Source organism: Pelodiscus sinensis, chromosome 4 (genome assembly GCF_049634645.1).
Source record: "Pelodiscus sinensis isolate JC-2024 chromosome 4, ASM4963464v1, whole genome shotgun sequence".
Lineage (NCBI taxonomy): Eukaryota > Metazoa > Chordata > Testudines > Trionychidae > Pelodiscus > Pelodiscus sinensis.
Window position 1 is genome coordinate 81372103 of NC_134714.1, and position 21564 is coordinate 81393666.

General features: G+C 42.9%; 1 protein-coding gene across 1 annotated transcript in view; it reads left to right on the top strand.

Annotated features, from left to right (window-relative positions):
* The window catches only part of EXT2 (exostosin glycosyltransferase 2), a 131424-nt gene that overhangs the window by 61641 nt on the left and 48219 nt on the right, over positions 1–21564 (top strand). Inside the window, exon 9 of the mRNA XM_075927527.1 lies at positions 14011–14200. Coding sequence (XP_075783642.1) covers positions 14011–14200 — 190 coding nt within the window. The remainder of the gene's footprint in view (positions 1–14010; positions 14201–21564) is intronic.

The following is a 21564-nucleotide window of genomic DNA, read 5'->3' on the forward strand; positions in this document are numbered from 1 at the left end:
ACTCAGTTGGGCTCCTATAAATCCCTCATCTATTACTGGCTCTTATCCTCAGAATTTACCATTCACATTCCCACAACAAATATGGCTCTCTCATCACTGACTTATTCTCCTTTCCTCTTTCTGTCTTCACTCCTAATGCTACATTTTATATGGAATTCAGGTCCATCTACACTGTGGTTCCATTCTGCAGTGTAGACTGGGCACTGGAGTGACAGATTTGGGGAGGAGACCAGAAGATGAAGCTGTGGGCATATCTGTAGGATGTTCAGAGAAGTATTGTGTTTTGCCTACAAAAGCTCATGTATGTGTGATAGGAACAATCTATTTCCCACATACAGAATGGGAAGCTACCCTCTAGGAAGGAGTACTTCAGAAAAAGATCAAGGGTCATAGTGGACCACAAGCTAAACATGAGTCAATAGTGCAAAATGTTAAAAAAAGCAAACATGATTCTGGGATGCATTGACAGGACTGTTGTGAGCAATACATGAGAAGTCATTCTTCCACTCTACTCTGCACTGATTAGGCCTCAATTGGAGTATTGTTTCCGGTTCTAGGCACCACATTTCAGGAAAGATGTACAGAAGGTCCAGAGAAGAGCAACAAGAATGATTAAAGGTCTAGAGAACATGACATATGAAGGAATACTGAAAGAATTGGGCTTATTAAGTTTGGAAAGGAGTAGACTGAGAGGGGACATGTTAGCAGTTTTCAGGTATCTAAAAGGGTGTCACAAAGAGGAGGGAGAAAAATTGTTCTCCTTGGGCCTTGAGGATAGAACAAGAAGCAATGGACTAAAACTGCAGCAAGGGAGGTTTAGGTTGGACATTAGGAAGAACTTCCTAATTATGAGGGTGATTAAACACTGGAATGAGTTGCCTAGGGAGGTTGTAGAATCTCCAACTCTGGAGATATTTAAAAGCAGGTTAGATAGATGTCTATCTGGGATGGTCCAGACCAGTGTTCTCCAACCTTTTACACCCAAGTTCACTTTTTTTAAATCTCAGAACAAGTGAAGATCTACTGCCTCATCCTTCCCCCAAGACCCCACCCCTTCCTTGAAGCCCTCTCTATTCTCCTCCTCTCCATCACTTGCTACCCCCAGCTCTTATACACTCTACAGTGCCACTTTTTTTTCCCCGATTCTTCTGTAGGAAGAGGTTTTTCCAACATTTGGCCTGTCTAGACTGGACTAATTGTCAGAAAAACCCCTTCTCTTGGAAGCCCCCTTATTCCTCGTGGAATGAGGAATATAGGAGTTACCAAAAGAGCATGTTTGCTCTTCCACTAAAAAAACCAGAACAAATGCATCCCTGGATGTGGAAGAGTTTTTCCAGGATATCTCTGGAATCCTGGAAAAACTCCTGCAGTCTAGCTGTACCCTCACTGGGTTGAAACAGGATGTGTGGGCTCTGAGGTAGGAATGAGGGATTTGGGTGTGGGAAGGGATGAGACGTGCAAGCTCTGGGAGGAAATTTGGATGCAGGGGAAGGTGGAGAAGGGGATGCTGGCTTGGGGAGGGGGCTCCAGGCTGAGGAGTGCTGGGGTCAGATGCGGGGTTGGGGTACTAAGCAAGCCACAGGCTTGTGGGTGTGAGGGTGCAGGAATTTGGGTTGGGGTATGTGACGGGCTCAGGGCAGGGGGAACCAGAGTATGATAGGCTCATGTCTGGGGGGTGCGGGAGTGTTATAATGCTGCAGCCAGATTGGGGCTTGGCCCCAATTGGGGGTTTCTTGGCCAGGCTTCATTTTTAAATAAAAGACTGTGAAACACAAAAAGTTTCTGCATTGTCTTTATTTATGAGAATGGCAGGGAACCTGTTTTGAGTCTGGGGTCACTGACCCACAGAAAAGTCAGTTGGGGCCACACAAGGGAGATGCAAAAAAAAAAAAAAAAAAAAAAACTCCCCCAAACCTCACTAATGTGACCTCAACTGTGCTGGTGGGGGCAGAGGACATAGTGCTAGTGGGTGCTGGGGCAAGGGACAGGGTTCTGGGGTGGGGACAGGGTGCTGGTGGGGGCAGGGTTCTGCAGCAGGGGACAGAGTGCCAGTGGGGGAGAGGGGACAGGGTGCAGGGGGCAGGGTTCTGTAGCAGGGGACAAGGTGCCAATGGGAGCAGGAAGTCCCTGGTACCCACCTCCTTCCCCCAACTCCTTCCCTCGCCCCCTTCCCCCCGGAGCAGCGAAGCTCCAGTGCACGCCTCCTCTGGGGCCAACTCCCCCCTCCTGTGCAGCAGGGAAGCACTGGCGCACACTTTTCCTGCAGAGAAGGGTGCACCTGAGCTGAACACCATGGCCAGCTGGCCAGGCAGCTGCTCTTCTTTGCTCCATCCCAGCTGCCCTGAGCTCAGCCCAGGGAGGTTGCACTCCTGCTCATTAGGAAGCCCTTCCTCTTTGCTCCAGCCCAGCTGGATCGAGGCGCGGCCTCCCCTGGACTGAGCTCAGGGCAGCTGGGCTGGAGCAAAGAGGAGTGGCTGCCCGGCCAGCTGGCCATGGTGCTCAGCCAGGGTGCACCATGGTCCACGTGGGCTGGAGCAGAGGGAAAGCCTCCTGATCAGCTGGACGCGGCACAGCCTCCTCTGGCTGAACGCCACAGCCAGCTGGCCCGTTGCTTCTTGTTCTATCTTCAGAGACCAAGATGAACAAGTTTTCTCCCTCCTCCTTATGACACCCTTTAGATACCTGAAAACGGCTATCATGTCCCCCCTCAGTCTTCTCTTTTCTAAACTAAACAAACCCAATTCTTTCAGCCTTCCTTCATAGGTCATGTTCACTAGACCTTTAATCATTCTTGTTGCTCTTCTCTGGACCCCCTCCAATTTCCCCACATCCTACTTGAAATGCGGTGCTGTCAGCAGATGGTCAGGGCTGTGCGTGTGCGTGCGTGCGTGCGTTCAAGAAAAGGTTTAACGTCCGTGTCTTTACTGCTAGGACCGGGGTCCCATCGCAGAGGGTGGCCAGCAGGCCAACAGACGCCCCTTTTTATAGGAAGAGCTTATTACACCTTAGATTTTAGCTGCTAGAACACAAAGTTCCTTCACAGCGGGCAGCCTAGGGAAGGCTGAAAGGTGCCCCAACGGACCAGTCACCTGAGAGTGACACAGATCCAAACGCTCAAGCTCTTCCTATGACTGTCCCTTTATGACCGGCTGAAGTTCTTTTAAATTGTGCTTGGTTCTGTTACAGCAACTGAAGGAGTCAGGTTAAAACTTAAACAGTTACAGGTTTATTAAAAAGACTTATAAAAGCATATGGTTACAATGGCTATTGCTCTCTTTCTTAACTGTTAGCAAATACAGATTTTTAAAAATGGTTACAAAAAAAAATAAAGATAGAAAATAGAAATAATGGTACCAAGTGATAGCTTAATCTTTAAAGAGCTCTAAGTCTATGTGTACGCTTAAGACAAAGGACCACATCCAGGTACAATTTTTACCCCTTTCTGTGCCTCTCGACTCCAGCATGTCAGACCAAGGTCGGTCTCTCAATTCCTAGGAAAGACGAATACGAGGTGGGCGTCCCCTTTGAACCTCGGGAGATCAAACACCTAACCCGACCAGCAGATAGATGGTAGATTGACACTCAGAGTAAATGTGCTGCTGGACCCATCTTTATACCCCTGGGGGCCCGTATCCTCTTTCTTATCTTAGAGGCCAAATTGTACTGGTCCGTTTTGTGGCGCCAGTTCTTACAAGCAAGTTTCAAGTTAATTTACACTTGCAAGAGAGATGACTAAATTGTGAGTACTAGACTTTTTTTTTTTTTTTACTGGGCGAGAGATTCCTCCCCTCCGCGGACGGCTGTGTGTTAGTATCAATATGGGTTAAGTCAAGGGCACTCCTTGGCAGCCTCTTGGTCAGCAATTGGCATATCTCTGTTTACAGCCATTCACGGTCACACAGCCTGGGCCTTCTGCTCTGTGTGCCCTGTATGCTCCAGGCAAGCAAAAATGGATGTTACAGGGGGGTTGCTGTCTGGCTACAGGTGCCCAGAACTGGACACAATACTCCAATTGAGGTCTAGCCAGCACAGAGCAGAGCGGAAGAATGACTTCTTGTGTCTTGCTCACAACACACCTGTTAATGCATCCCAGAATCATGTTTTCTTTTTTTACAACAGCATCACGCTGCTGACTCATATTCCGCTTGTGGTTCACTATAACCCTTAGATCCCTTTCTGCTGTACTCCCTCCTAGACAGTCGCTTCCCATTCTGTATGTCTGAAACTGATTGATTATTCCTTCCTAAGTGGAGCACTTTGCATTTGTCTTTATTAAACTTCATCCTGTTTACCTCAGACCATTTCTCCAATTTGTCCAGATCATTTTGAATTATAACCCTATCCTCCAGATTAGTCGCAACCCCTCCCAGCTTGGTATCATCTGCAAACTTAATAAGTGTACTTTCTATGCCAATATCTAAATCATTGATGAAGATATTGAATATATATAGGATATGATACTGTATACTTTTGTTAGTCTCTAAGGTGCCACAGGACTATTTGTCTTCACAGTCAAAACATTGAACAAAACGTTTATCTGTCTAGAAGAGAAAATCCTCCAGCAGTCTTATTGGCTGACACACGTGGTATAGCTGACTCCATATTTTTCTCAAATTCTTAGTTTCATGACGCCCAATCTACTTCCAAAAACAATTAAATTTTGATCAGTTTGGTGGGATTTTTTTTTCTTATTTGCCATATTGGATTCCTTGCCATGTCGTGATGGAAGGTGTAGTTACTAATACACTTCTGCAGCGTTTGATAGATCATGTGTACTAAAAACATGATTAGTCAGACTTTAAAAAAAAAAAAATTTCTTGGTGAAACAAAATTTGACAGTCAATTCCTCCTTGTCTTACCTGCCAAGAGCAAGAGTTCAGGATTCTCTGCTTATATGATAAAAGATGACATACTTACCTAATGAAGTGTGGTTGGTACCGTATGTAGAAAAATTTTAACTTCATCTGCTTGTGATATCCAGGGCATGAGAAACAGACTCCTGGATATGGTTCTCGGCATGCAGTGAAGTTTCAGATGTTTCATTCTCATGTCAGTTGTAATTTTAAATCTACACGCAATCTGTCTGTATCTAATGTTGCTAGTTTTTTAGAGAGCTTTTCCCTCATCTTTAATCTGGGAAAGCCTGAAAAGAGAAGTACAGACACGTGTGTGTGTGTGTGTGTGTAGGGGATTGTTTCTTGTTCTCATTAGCACTTGTTTTACATGCGCTAGTCTGAACAAACTGTAGGATTTTTCACTGCCATCTTATTCTGAAATGATTTTATTATCTGCACCTTTCCCATTAATAATCTTTCTTACTTCACCAGCTGGTTTGTGTCACTTTACTTGTGGCCTGAAAAATAGGAGGCTTGGTCTTCATTAATGGCTCAATAAAAATGTATAGTAGAATTTAGTCATCTTCCTTGAATTCCAAAGTTCACCTTCACAATGCACTCAGCCTTTTCTGGCCCTATGGATAGAGCCTCATTTAGTAGCATTCAGATGCTAAGGTGATGAGTACCAGTAGAACATCTTTACCTTTGTAAATGGATTGATTCTGAAGTTCCCAGTCACTATGACATTTGTAATTCTGCACTTTGTTCTGAACAGCACTCGCTGTCCACCTTCCTCATATCCACTTCTTTGGCATGTTGTTGAAATAAGTGGGGAAAAAAGAAAAAAACTTAACATGGAAATAAATACATCATACAATGTCGAGAGAGAAAGCGAGTGATAGAACCTTTTATTGGATCAACTTCTGTTGGTGAAAGAGACAAGCTTTTGAGCTGCACAGACCTGAAGAAGCACTCTGAATAGTTCAAAAGTTAGTTTTTCACCAACAGAAGTTGTTCCAATAAAAGATACTACCTCACTCACCTTGTCTCTCTAATATCCTAGAGTACTGTAGCTAAAACAATACTGCAAATCACAGAATGTAGTCAGACTATAGAATTCACAGTTATAGGAGGCCAGCGAGAGTAAAGTAGATTGTTAACTTTATAAAAGGTACTACATAGTTTTGCATTTGTAGTTATGGGTTAAAAATTGGTCATCAGAGATCATGCGTCAGGGCACCAGCTATTCCCACAGGAATTTATAAGGAATTCACATGAATAACCCCTGAGTGCACTTGAAGAACTCCGGTGTTATGTAGAATAAAATATAGGTTTTCGTCCAAAGCATAATATGTGCTACTGATTAGTGTACTAAACTCCACAGGCCAATGATTTTGTCCTGTCTGGCAAAAAAGCCTGTTTCTGAATCCTGTGAATCCACAATGTAATCACTGTGATTGATTCTGAAGAAGTGGAGAGGGTTAACTCCTCTGGTTTTGCCCTTTGACCACTTGAGAATGGGAAGCATGATGAAATACTTTCTTAAAGTATTCAGTGGAAACACATCATGCATAATTGGAACAAAATAGAATAAATCAAGGCTTTTTTAGTCTGGTAATTCATAATTGAAACCACATTGAGGTTAAGATTGATATTTAAAACAATCCAACCAAAAACCCCATCTGTGCAGAGGTAGGGGATAAGTACATCTCTGCTTTGTTGGGTACATGGAAGAACTGTTTGTTCACTGTACCATCCAGAACTTCATACTCCTTGGTCCTTGTCTCTTGGCTTTTTAATGATAGTGGGTTGTCCTTGTTCAAATATAATGTGGTTTTACTAAAAAGTTTGGTTAACAAGTATTATGTCTGGTTGTAGAAAATAAATATGTAGGAGGGAAAAAGCCATGGTTCTTGTTCATGATGGCAACAGAATCTATTTGCTATATGGTTACCAGTTTTTCCTGCTAATTATTATACCTAGGAAATTTTTAACCCTTCTGCTGTGATGTGGCCTTCTTTCACACAGCCTCAGGTTCCTAGAACCCACTCATTGGTCCCGTCTGTCACATCTCTCCCTTCAAGACTTTCCTTAATATGCATCTCTTCCCACTATCTCCTTACCACTTGACAAAGTTACTCAAACATTTTAAAAAAAAATCATCAGGGGGGTAGCCATGCTAGTTAACTTAAACAATTAGTAGTCCTATAGCACCTTGGAGACTTTGTTTTTGTTAGTCTCTAAGGTGTCACAGGACTACATTTTTTTTTTTTAAACTCATGGAATTTATAAAATGTGTGTTTAGCTTCACTGCTTGCTTATTGCCTATAATCTCCTTTCTTTGTGAGCTTTTTGGGGCAGAGACCTTGCATTCATTGTGTTTAGTATTCTATTGGTGCTTTAAAGATGTTGTAATGTTTACAGTGATTAGCCAGTTACTGACTACTTGGGTTGGATGTGATTTCTCAGATGTCAAATATCTCAGTCCTTCATGCTAGCAAGACTGATTTTGTTATACCCTTATACACATGTATTCCTTCACACCTGAAAGATTAGTATAAAGTGCAGTCTTTAATGAAGACTGCTTGGCGGAGATGGAGTTCACCTTTCCAGGAGCGGGAAGGCCTTGTTTGGACACAGACTGGCTAACCTTGTGAGGAGGGCTTTAAACTAGGTTTGATGGGGGCAGGTGAGCAAAGCCCACAGGTAAGTGCTGAATGTGCGGGACTGGGAGATGGGTTGGAAATGGGGGGGACTACGGCCTATAATGGCAAGGAGAAAGGAGGGTCAGGGCACAACAGGGAGGCAAGATCAAATCAGTATCTTAGATGCCTATATACAAATGCGAGAAGTATGGGTAATAAGCAGGAAGAACTGGAATTGCTAACCAATAAATACAACTATGATATCATTGGTATTACAGAAACCTGGTGGGATGGGACGCATGATTGGAATGTTGGTATGGAAGGGTACGGCTTGCTCAGGAAGGACAGACAGGGAAAAAAGGGAGGAGGGGTTGCCTTGTATATTAAAAATGTACACACTTGGACTGAAGTGGAGATGAACGTAGGAGATAGCTGTGTAGAGAGTCTCTGGGTAAAGCTAAAAGGGGTAAAAAACGAGGGTGATATCATGCTAGGAGTCTACTACAGGCCACCTAGCCAGGTGGAAGAGGTGGATGAGGCCTTTTTTAAACAATTAACAAAACTATCCAAAGCCCAAGATTTGGTGGTGATGGGGGACTTCAACTATCCAGACATATGTTGGGAAACTAACACAGCGGGGCACAGGCGATCCAATAAGTTTCTGGACTGCATTGGAGACAACTTTCTGTTTCAGAAGGTTGAAAAAGCTACCAGAGGAGAAGCTGTTCTGGATTTGGTTTTAACAAATAGGGAGGAACTAGTTGAGAATTTGAAAGTGGAAGACAGCATAGGGGACAGTGATCACGAAATAATAAGAGTTCATGATCTTAAGGAAAGGTAGAAGGAAGACCAACACAATTGAGGTAATGGATTTCAGGAAGGCAGATTTTGATAAGCTCAGAGAACTTGTAGGTAAGGTCCCATGGGAAGCAAGACTGAAGGGAAAAACAACTGAGGAGAGTTGGAAGTATTTCAAAGGGACGTTGTTAAGGGCCCAAAAGCAAACAATTCCGCTGTGTAGGAAAGATAGAAAATATGGCAAAAGACCAGCTTGGTTTAACAAGGAGATCTTGCATGATCTCAAAATAAAAAAGGAGTCCTATAAAAAATGGAAACTAGGACAAATAACAAAGGATGAATATAGGCAAGCAACACGGGAATGCAGGGGCAAGATTAGAAAGGCAAAGGCACAAAATGAGATCAAACTAGCTACAGGCATAAAGGGAAACAAGAAGACCTTTTATAAATACATTAAAAGCAAGAGGAAGACCAAGGACAGGGTAGGCTCACTGCTCAGTGAGGAGGGAGAAGCAGTAACAGGAAACTTGGAAATGGCGGAGATGCTCAATGACTTCTTTGTTTCGGTCTTCACCGAGAAGTCTGGAGGTGTGCCTAACGTAGTGAATACAAGCAGAGAGAGGGTAAGTTTAGAAGATAGGATACACAAAGAACAAGTTAAAAATCACTTAGGAAAGTTAGATGTCAGCAAGTCACCAGGTCCTGATGAAATGCATCCCAGGATACTCAAGGAGCTGATAGAGCAGGTATCTGAGCCTTTAGCTATGATTTTTGAAAAATCATGGCAGACAGGGGAGATTCCAGAAGACTGGAAAAGGGCAAATATTGTGCCCATCTATAAAAAGGGGAGTAAGAACTACCCAGGAAACTACAGACCGGTCAGTTTAACGTCTGTCCCAGGGAAGATAATGGAGCAGGTAATTAAGGAAATCATATGCAAACACTTGGAAGGTAATAAAGTGATAGGGAATAGCCAGCATGGGTTTGTGAAGAACAAGTCATGCCAAACTAATCTGATAGCTTTCTTTGAGAGGATAACGAGCCTTGTGGATAAGGGAGAAGCGGTGGATGTCATATACCTAGACTTTAGTAAGGCATTTGATACGGTCTCGCATGATATTCTTATTGATAAACTAGGCAAATATAACTTAGATAGGGCCACGATAAGGTGGGTACATAATTGGCTGGATAACCGTAGTCAGAGAGTTGTTGTTAACGGTGCTAAATCCTGCTGGAAAGGGATAACAAGTGGAGTTCCTCAAGGGTCTGTTTTGGGACCCGTACTGTTCAATATCTTCATGAATGATGTAGATATTGGGATAGAGAGTACGCTTATTAAGTTTGCAGCTGACACCAAACTGGGTGGGGTTGCAACTTCTTTGGAGGATAGGGACATAATTCAAAATGACCTTAGCAAGTTAGAGAAATGGTCAGAGGTAAACAGGATGAGATTTACTAAAGAGAAATGCAAAGTGCTCCACTTAGGAAGGAACAATCAGTTCCATACATACAAGATGGGAAGCGACTGTCTAGGAAGGAGCATGGTGGAAAGGGATCTAGGGGTCATAGTGGACCACAAGTTGAATATGAGTCAACAGTGTGATGCTGTTGCAAAAAAAGCAAATATGATTCTAGGTTGTATCAACAGGTGTGTTGTAAGCAAAACTCGTGAAGTCATTCTGCCGCTCTACTCTGCACTAGTTAGGCCTCAGCTGGAGTACTGTGTCCAGTTCTGGGCGCCACATTTCAAGAAAGATGTGGAGAAATTGGAAAGGGTACAGAGAAGAGCGACAAGAATGATTAAAGGTCTAGAGAACATGACCTATGAAGCCAGGCTTCATGAACTGGGCTTGTTTAGTTTGGAAAAAAGAAGATTAAGGGGGGACATGATAGCGGTTTTCAAATATCTAAAAGGGTGTCACAAGGAGGAAGGAGAAAATTTGTTCCTCTTGGTTTCTGAGGACAGGACAAGGAGTAATGGGCTTAAAGTGCAGCAGGGGAGGTTTAGATTGGACATTAGGAAAAAATTCCTAACTGTCAGGGTGGTGAAATATTGGAATAAATTGCCAAGGGAGGTGGTGGAATCTCCCTCTCTGGAGATATTTAAGAACAGGTTAGATAGACATCTGTCAGGGATGGTGTAGACAGAGCTTGGTCCTGCCTTGAGGGCGGGGGGCTGGACTTGATGACCTCTTGAGGTCCCTTCCAGTCCTATTATTCTATGATTCTATGAAGGGATTGCCTCCATTGCTTTAACTACTCTTAACATAGGCTCATGCTGAATTCAGTGTTCTGGTATGTGTATGCAAGGCAAAAATGCAAATGGAAACTTTTTGTTTTTGCTTGTGGCACTCATACACAAGCCAACAGCAATAGATGGAATCTCTTCTCATGGACTCATCCCTTTAAAGAATTCTCACACCTCCCCAACTTCAAGCCAATCTCCTCACTGCCCCCTCACATTGTGGGTTTCCCATATTGTTTGTGGAGAGGCTTGCCAAACTACTGAGACTACCAGATTATGGAATGTGAGATCGTTGTTAGGAAGATGCTGCTGTTTGTAACTTGATCCTGCTTGCTCATAAAAGTGATTTCAATAAACAAACTGTCAATCTTGGGTTCATTACAATGGCTCCTGTAATGAATATTAGCATGGGAGGAATGAAGAGGGAAAGGATTGCCGTATCCATAACTGGAGCGTCAACACTTTGTCATGGAAAGTGATAAATGATCTTTCCACTAGTACCTTTTGCTCTTCTTTCTGTTAGTGAAAGTTCAGATGGATACCCATCATGAGGGCGAATAATGATAGAATTAGAACAAATTTCTCTCAACATGTTGACTTCTCCAGCTGCCTGTGGTTGGGAGTAGCCATTTAGATGCCATGATGCATTTTGTGACCTGCTGTCATAATTGAGATTTAATTAGGTTTCTGTTGAGTTAATTGCCTGCATTGTTTGCCTTCCCCAGCATAAGTCTGGAAGACTCAAGTAAATTATGAAGGCTTGAATTTGCCCAATTTCCTGCAGAAAGTGGGGTCAAGAGGTCTCAGACTGTAGACATACACTTCAGGCAGGCAGCAGGGGGTTGGCTCTTAATGGCACTTCAGAGATGTCTAAATGCCCTTTTGAAATGTTTCCCTTAAACAAGGGGCCTTGGATTTCTTTCCCCATTAGGTTCCAAAGAGAAGAGTACAAGCTTTTCCTTTACTTGGACACCACTTACAGGGGCATAAGCTGAAATAAACTGGAATGTTCTGAGAGGTTAATTTTATTTCCCTAAGAGGTTACTGCAGTAGAGAAGTACAGGCAGTCCCCGGGTTATGTACAAGATAGGGACTGTAGGTTTGTTCTTAAGTTGAATTTGTATGCAAGTCGGAACTGGTACATATTGTAGGGGAAACTCTAGCCAAACATTTCTCCAGAGTTCAGTTTTATTCTCCCACACCTCACTTCCCTCAGTCCTTTATTCTCAAGCTGAGGTGTCTGCTGAGAAAAGCCGCTCTGCATCTCCCTGGTCTGCGGGGGGGGGGGGGGGCGCTAGCTTCGCGTCTCCCTGGTCTGCTGGGGGGGAAGCAGCTAGTGCAGGGTTGCCTCACCCCGTTTGTAAGTAGGGATTCGATGTAAGTCGGATCCATGTAACCCGGGGACTGCCTGTATTGTACTGTCAACAGAGTAGGATCAGTTGGAATTGACATCGTCATGTGTAAAACCTTAGATTGTTGCTTATGTTAATACTCTTTTAGTAGGGGTTGTCTATATATTTTGTGAAATACTTAGCACTGTTTTGGATGTTAAAGTAGTTTCAGAAGATGATGGAAAGGAGTCATCCAAAATTATATAGTTTCCTATTAATATTACTGTAGTGCCTAAGAACTTGAAGTCATGGACCAGGGCCCCATTATGCTGGGTGCTAACACACACTCTTAAGATATATTGTGTCCAGAAAGGAGCTTGCACAATAAAGGAAAATTCATATAGGATTTCTTAATTAGAATGGTGGGTGTCACTGTAAAATACAAAGAAAATTGTCTGTATGATGACTTCACCAGTTATTTCTTTCTGATGGGCAGAAATGTAGGGTTTTCTTGGCATTGTCTTGAATATGCTGCTAAACCCTTGCTGCAGGTATTAATAGAAGCAGACATGTAAGGGATGCACAAAACAGAATTCTAACCATTAAAAGGATCATTTGGAGGAGATGGGAAAGTGGAGGAAACTTCATATTCAGGATGTTTGAGGGGAAAAAAATGCAGCTTTTTGAAGTTGCTCTTTAAAGGTCTAATGAGATAGTGTGCTCTAGTCAAATTTAGGTTGTGGTTCACTGCAGAAATTCTTGGACTACTCCATAATCAGAGTGTTCTACCCTTGCTCTTCATGTCCCAAGTCATATTAAAGAAAATGAGCTAAAAACTGGCTTTACAGAATGTGACATCTGAAATTTGAGAGCTATTGCTGCACATGTGAACTGCTGATATCACCAAGACAGACCAATAGATATGCAGAGTATTTTAGTATTATAAGTGGCATCAGGTAAAGGTTGGAAAGGCAGCAATCTTTGAAGTGTGAGAAACAAGAACCTAAAGATTCTTTAAAGAAATCGTGAGGCTTCATACCTCCTCTCAAGAAATACAAGCTGATAACTTTGATACATAAAGTGTTTGTTTTTTCCCTATACTAGCAGAAGTATAGTATGTGTTTTAACTGGGGTTTCTTACAGTGGTGCAAGAAAGTTCCTGGGCAATGTTTTCTAGACTACTAGAAGTGTTTCTAGTTCTTTGTTGGTTGAGATTCAAAACAGTGTCAGCATCTGTTTTCCCAAATCCCAAACCCTTTCCTCCACCCCCAACTAAGTCTTGTTTTTCACCTCTGTTTTTCTGTCCCAGCCTTAATATCAACATCTGAATAGTGAACTGGAATGAAAAAGCTGAGAGTCAAAATGCCTGCAAGTTTCATTGCTATCTGATGGTTCATTTGCAGCTGCCTCTCCCTACATCTTTGGCTCCAAATGGGGTTGGCACACTTAGTGAGAACAGAGTTGTCTGTCTTGTCTCTTGCCAACTAAGCTGGTTTCCTTATGCTGGCAGTGCATTGAAATAAAAGCTTTAAAGTCTTGAAAGGGACACCCTAGTTAAAATTCAGATGGAGTAAATAACTCTTCAAAATTGATCCTGGCATCTCTTATAGGATTTTTTATTTAACTGTAATAGGTTTTCTTTCACAAAGAATAAAGCTATTTTTGTTGAAGTTAATATTTATCCCTCTTTTTATTACATGTCAGCATTTGTCTTTTTTATTTGTGTTCATTTTGTGTCTGGATTATGCTTTTGCTGTTTTTTCTAAATTCTATTTCCACTCTCAGGTGGCTCTCTGCTTATTGGCCCATTGAGTGAATGTAAAAAACAAAACACTTTCAAGCAAAGAGTAGCAAATGAGAATTGAGCCATGCTAGCTGAGTTTAAAATGCCCCCCCGTCACCTTTTCCCCAGAAGTCTTTTCATCCCTTTTACTCCACTTTTTCCAAACCCCATCACTGCATGTAAAGAACTATGAATTATGAAAAAGAAAATAGGATTGTTTGAAAGGCTAATTTTTCAAAGAGTTAGGGTGTTGACCAAAGAGACCTATCTTAGCTAAATTCCCACTCTGGTACTTAAATTCTGACTGTTTATATTCCTCTTTTATAGTTTTAATTGATCCTGATCTGATCCAGTATCTTCTCTGCTTTTACAGAAATGGAGCAGTGTGAGCAACCCGCTCTTCCTTCCATTGATCCCACCACAGTCTCAAGGCTTCACTGCTATAGTCTTGACATATGACAGGGTGGAAAGCCTATTCCGAGTCATCACTGAGGTGTCCAAGGTGCCCAGTCTATCCAAGCTGTTAGTTGTCTGGAACAATCAGAATAAGAATCCACCAGAAGGTAAGGCATGCAGTTTCAAGTGAGGTGATATGTGTACAGTACATTTATTCTACATCTAGTGCAATGCATCCTCTCTTCTATGTATTTTTAAACACAAAACTCTTTAAAAATATTTCATAATCGTGCTTTTCAAATAAAAAGGCATACTTTCATGACACACTTCTTTTAAAATTGCAAAATACAAAAGGCCATATTACACTTTTAAAAAGATGTGTGCTGGTTTTGCCATGGCTAGTTGTTGACTCAACAGCAAGCCACACAAGTTCTTCAAGTGGCCCCGTGGGTGCTCCACTCTAGGTGTTGGGTCTGACCCGGCGCCACTGATCGGGAGATTTCATAGCCATATCGGGCTGGACCGCTCATGCTACCTTCGCCGCTGGTCATTCACTCCCTTTCTAACATGCGCGGTTCGGCCCCCCCTGCCAGTTCCTCTCAACCGTCCTCGGTTGCTGACGGGAGCTGGCAATCTCTCTTCGTTGCTTACCATTTCTCTGAAAAAACAAAACAAAAAAAACCCCCAAAACAAACACTCGTGTTCCACTACTCCATCATGTAAGCGAGCCGAGAAGAGATACTTTATATCTTCAAATGGTGCTGAGTTCCTTTTTACTCACCCTCAACCAAATTCGGTGGTGGTGGATGCAGCTCTGCAAAGAATCTGCAAGTAAGGAATTCAGGAGCAGACAAGGACGCAAAGAGACTGGACATATTCAGAAGAAAAGTGTACTGCTCTTCAACACTTCTCCTCCGTATCGCAAATTACGCAGTGTTACTTTCTAATCCATAGTTTTGACAACATTGCGAAATTATCGGAAATTGCTCAGAGAATTTCCAAAACGGACAAAATACTTCTCCCAACTATACTGCTAGTTATGCATGTGCCAGAGCAGGTTTGCAAATTACCATGGATGTGGCTCAGACAGCGTCTCGAACAATTGCAACAGCAGTTTCCATGAGAAGATCTTCATGGCCTGTGACTGCTGCTGTACTGAAAGAGTTGCAATCCAAGGTCGAGGATCTTCCATTCGACAGAATTAAGTTGTTTGTGGAGAAAACGGACAAGGTGCTCCACACGGGCAAAGATTCCCGAGCCACCTTACATACCCTCGGGATGTACAGTCCACCTTTCCGCCGTAAGCGTTATTTCCCATTCCAAAGACGTTATGAGTACCAATTTCGCAGACAGCAAAACCATCCGTATGATCAAAACCGGTCCAAGCAGAGGACGCAGCGCAGACGCCCTCAGACATCTAGGGCGAATAACTCAGTGACACCCAAGTAGCAGGTTTGACTCCCAGGTCGAGGGCACACCGAACATTCCTGTTCTAGTCAGAGACACCAATCCCATTTTCCAACATCGGCTGCGACCCTACTACCATCAATGGGTTGCCATATCATTGGACAGATGGGTTTTGGAAGTGATAAAATCCGGACTCACCATCCCATTCAAATCCCTTCCCCCCACCACCCCTCCCACCCCGTCCCTTTTCAGAGTTCCTTCTCACGAGGCCCTCTTACAACAGGAGGCTTATCGCCTGTTAGAAATCAGAGCGATAGAAAGGGTCCCAGGCTGCTTCAGGGGAAAAGGGTTCTATTCGAGGTACTTCCTAACTCAAAAGAAAACGGGGTTGGAGACCCATACTTGATCTATGAGGGTTAAACCGTTATCTGCAGAAGCAGCGATTGAAAATGGTGACTCTGACTGCGATCATTCCTTCTCTTGATACCGACGACTGGTTCGCAGCCCTCGACCTCCAGGATGCCTACTTTCATGTGGCCACACACCCTGCGCACAGGCGATTTCTGCGATTTGGTATAAGCAATGAGCATTTTCAGTATTGTGTCCTTCCGTTTGGGCTGGCTTTGGCTACAAGAGTCTTTTCAAAGACCCTCGCCGTTGTCACCGCCCCCCTTTGTCGTCTTGGAATCATCATATTCCCTTATCTGGACGACTGTCTCATAAAGGGAACATCACGACAGGCGACGACGCAGATGCTTTCAATAGTCAGAGAGACTTTCAACTCACTTGGGCTGATAGTAAATGAACATAAGTCCACGTTAATTCCAACACAGAACATAAAGTTCATAGGAGCAGTTCTCAACTCCCGTGCGGCGAGAGCGTATCTGCCCAGGGACAGATTCCAGGCAATAAAAGACCTGGTCAGTCTTCTCCACAAAACCGCAACAGTCTCAGCTCATACTTGCCTGCGCTTGCTGCAGCCACCTTCGTCGTCCCGCACACACATCTCTATCTAAGAAATCTACAGCACTGGCTGTCAACTGTGTATGTCCCCACAAGACACGACGTACACAAATTAGTTACTCCTCTATCCCACGTGCACAGGTCCCTTCGATGGTGGACGAACCCATTAAACATCCTCACGGGAGTACCGTTTCACCAAGCTCAGCCATCGGTTCAGTTAACATCAGATGCTTCACTCATTGGATGGGGTGCTCACATTGGTGAGGAGCGCATCCAGAGACGATGGTCTCACACCGAGAGATGCCTTCACATCAACCAACTAGAGTTGCGAGCAATCTTTCTAGCATGCAAACACTTCCTCCCCAGTCTGAGACACAAAAAAGTCAGGGTGTTGACAGACAACGTGGCAGCAATGTATTATATAAACAGACAGGGAGGAGCAAGATCGCGCTCCCTATGCGCCGAAGCAGTACGATACTAGAATTGGTGCATACAGAACAACATAATCATAACAGCATCATACTTACCTGGCATAGTCAATGTCATTGCTGATTCCCTGAGCAGATGCTTCCCCACGGACCGCGAGTGGGAGGTGAGGCTGGATGTACTTCAGAGGATCTTCCGCAGATGGGGAACGCCCCTAGTAGATCTCTTTGTGACATCTGTCAACAAAAAGTGTCACCTTTTTTGTGCTAGAACAGGGATCAGCAAAGGATCTCTTGGCGATGCACTTCTGATCAATTGGAAAAAGTCGCTACTGTACGCTTTTCCGCCAATAGTCCTCATTCCCAGAATACTAGAGAAAATCAGGACGGAGAGGGCGACAGTAATTTTAATAGCACCAGCTTGGCCGAGGCAAGCATGGTATCTGTTCTTACACAAGATGTCACTTCGCCCACCATGGCCTCTGCCCTTGTACCGAGATCTCCTCTCTCAAGACCAGGGATCTCTCCTTCACCCCAAACTAGAAGCATTGCACATGATGGCATGACTCCTGACTGGCTTAGACTAGATGAAAAGCTTTGTTCAGATCAGGTCAGGTCAGGTCCATATTGATACATAGTAGAAAGACGTCTACGCAAAATACTTACCTGGCTAAATGGCACAGATACTCCTACTGGTGCCTCCAGAATAACATTCAACCGTTGTCTTCTCCTCCACACCAAATTCTCAAATACGTTCTTCACCTGCGAAACTTGAAGCTTTCTCTGGCATCCCTCAGAGTTCACTTGGCAGCCATCAGTGCCTTCCATTACCCAATACAGGGTTCTTCGGTGTTCGCTCACCTGACGACTAGACAATTCCTCAAAGGTCTGATGAATATAAGCCCACCTCGAAGGCCACCTCTTCCGTTGTGGAACCGCGACTTAGTACTCAATACAATTATGTATCCTCCATTTGAGCCTCTAGCATCTGTACCCTTAAAGATGTTAACCATGAAGACCATCTTCTTGCTCGCAATTACATCAGTATGTAGAATTAGCGAGCTAGGGGCGATAATGACAGATCCTCCTTTTACTTTTTTCTCAAAGGAGTCGGTGACGTTATGATTACACCCAGCATTCATACCCAACGTCTTTGTCATTTCATATCAATGAACCGATCATCCTTCCTTCCTTTTACCCTAAGCCGCATGCCTCGACGAAGGAGGCCCTGCTGCATACGCTGGACGTAAGGTGCGCTCTTTCCTTTTACATAGACAGAACCCGCCAGTGGAGACAAACAGATAGACTTCTGATATCAACGGCTCACTGATCTAAGGGTGCTGCACTCTCCACTCAGCGCATTGCCAAGCTTATCACCTTATGCATTACCACATGCCATTCCATTCGGAGTAGACCCCTGTCTTCTCAGCCACGAGTCACTTGACCAGAGCAGTGGCGACATCTACCGCCTTCTCCAGAGGAGTTCCATTAGCAGATATTTGCAGGGCAGGCACATGGGCTTCCAGCTCCACATTTGAGACATTACGCTATAGTGCAAAAATGGGCGGCGGACCATGCAGTGGCTTCTGCAGTCCTTTCTACAGTAAAACCTAATTAACCTGGAGCGCTCCTTGTTCCAACTACTACTTTACAGTCACCTAGAGTGGAGCACCCACGGGGCCACTGGAAGAAGAAGAGGAAGTTACTCACCTTGTGCAGTAACGATGGTTCTTCAAGATGTGCCCCGTGGGTGCTCCACGTCCCGCCCCTCCGGGGTTGTTTTCTCTCTTTCTTGTTTCAGAGACTGAGCAGTGAGGGGAACTGGCGGGGGGGCCCAAACTGCGCACATTAGAAAGGGCGCGAATGACCAGTGGTGCAGGGAGCATGCGCTGTCCAACCCGATATGGCTATGAAATCTCCCGATCAGTGGCACCGGGATGGATCAGACACCTAGAGTGGAGCACCCACTGGGCACATCTCGAAGAACCATCATTACTACACAAGGTGAGTAACTTCCTCTCTCTCTCAGTGGAGGAATTTTTCCAAAAACCTGTGAAACACTGAACAAACTTCATTAACATTTGCTTTGTGTGTAGGGAGGGAAAAGGCTTTAAATTGTCTCTACCCGTTTGATTTTTCTCTCCAGGTACTCTGACTCACAGTAAACACTTGTTCCACTAAGCTGTTTTTTCTCGGTAAACACAGAACAGATTTGGCTTGATTCAACATTACAGATTGCACATTTTGTGTGGTTATAAAATAGCATTTTGGTTGATTTGAAATAAAAACCCGAGACATCCTGAATGTCCACAGAGACATTTCTGAAACATCAGGTTATCATGTGAAAATTCTGAGAATGTCCTGATAGGTGAGGTGGATAGTCTCTTCATATAAATATTTATTTTTTAAACACACATGATTCTGTTTATATCCAGGATAAGCAAACCTCGTGGAGTTTGGAGGACTTTTGAATGTTGTAGTCTTATTTTGAGTTCATGGGTTCATAAAATTATAGGATGCTCACAAACCTTTCTTGCAGCCATTTAAATCTGTAATTTTTTCAAGGTAGATTTGGTTTCAAAAGCATGTTAAAGAGAAGTTTGTGCCTTGTATTAGAGGTAAAGAGCCATCTGTTCTAAAAATTGGAACACAATAACTAGGTGCCCGTTATATAGTGTCTATATAAAATTTTCCTCTTTCTCCTCTTTTTCTTACTTGAAAGCACTCCTATTTTTCACTTTACTTGTTTTCTGCTCTTTTTCCCCCACTGAATTATTTCCTCTGATCTGTTCTCTTTTTTCAGTCTTTCCTAACCTGAATGTAAACTCTGAGGACGTGAGCATGCACGTTAAGCTTTCCAATGCATGGTGTGAGTGACTTTCAGTTCAAGAAAAATAAGTGTACAGTACTTCTCTCTAGCTAATACTAGTTAAGCATCTTCTCCAAAATAAGGAGGAGATACTCTTTGGGCAAGAGAGCTTCTTCTAATTAGAATAACTGCTCTTAAATTATGGCTGTAAAACCCTGTGAATTTATTAATAAACTCTTTTCTGTCTCCAGTAGCCAATAAAGTGAATCTTTAAGACATCTCTTTGGCTTTGTAATTCTCCTATATAAGAATGTACTGACAATCTGAGAGAGAAACTGAGCATATATGTATGTTAGGTACAATTTTAAACTGAGCTCCTTATTACTTGCACTCATTTAAGATTTCATACTACATTTGCAAGAGTCAAGTTATTAACCCCGTTCCCCTGGCCCATTTCTAGTTTTTGTGCATTGTATTCTACCCCCTCCTATTCTTGTTTCAGTTTAAATTGGACATAGTATTCATTTCTGGTCTCAAACTCTTTAGACTGCTGTGTAAAACAGACCAGATGTGGTTGCCCATCACTGACAAATGAACTGATTCTTACATCTAATTGTGGTTGGTAAAGTATTTTGGAATCTTTTGAGATTAAAAGCGTTGCATATAAATTTAAGGTGTTATTTTTGGGTATGCTGAAGTTTTTATTGAAAACAAATTCATAACACATGGTTGAGCTATTACTCCAGTAAACACTGCATACACTGTGAATATAACAAAAATATTGCTTTCTACTTGAATTGGGTTGTTTCCCTATAGTCTTTCGTGTGAGGCAGGTGAGGGAGAATGGAAACAAACTAAGTAAAGGAATTTTCTGTTTTCTTTATTTGCTCCGATATTATTAAATCATAAATCGTTATCTCAAAAAAGAATGCACTTGTCTATGAGCCTAATGATCATAGGTCCCATTTGAGAGCTTTGGCTGTTCGGCTCTTACGTTCAAACTAGCTTTGCTTTGTAGTAAATGTGTGTTTCTCATGTGGCTCTTGTCTTCCCCCTTTGTCCATTTATTTTTAACACTTTGATAACCCATGTAATCTCCTGGACTGCATCTGAGGAGAGGGCAGTTTGATTAAGTTAATTTAATTTGTGTTACAGATCCATGCAGTACGTTCCACCTGGCTCTTCAGTGGGGTAGCAGGCCTTGCTGCACTTAGTCTCTCATTCAGTCTGTCTATTAACGATTCTAATCCTTGAACTTCAAAGCTTCTGCCATTTATAGCCTATTAAAGCCAGGAAGTTTCTGATGGATTAGGGCGAGGAATGAGTTTGAAGTTTGTAATGTGCACCACTGTCACTGATAAGGTCTAGTTTATTACCCCACGGTAGTATCAGTGCTTTTATGGCTATTCTCTTTTAATTGGATATAGCAAAGCTGGGACAGTTAACCTACTAGTGCATCAAATGCAGGATTTCCTGGTCATTGCCATATAGGGGACACATTTCTAGGTCTGCTGTGCAAAGGCAAATCAGGGCTTCTGTTGTCAGAGCCAGTGGTTTTTTCGGTATGCATAAATGGTGGCTACAACAAGAACATCAAAGTAATTTTTGCCTTGAGATGATCTGCAATAAATTCAGATATGAACCAAGCTTTCTAGAGGCATGGCTACAGTGCTACACAATCATATCACTTAACTGTTCTTTTTTAACTCATGTCAGCTCCAGAGTAATTTTATCAAATTAAAACTATACCAAGTGTTTTTGCTGCTTAAAATTATCACTTGCTTTGAGACTGGGTTGTATAATCAAGTGTTTTATGTTTGCAGAAACGATCATATAACTTGTTAGTAAAAGAACTCTCTCCTCTCAATCTAAGAGAGAAAAGTCAAATGATATGCCAATTTTAAAAACCTTTAGGTACTTTTAATGA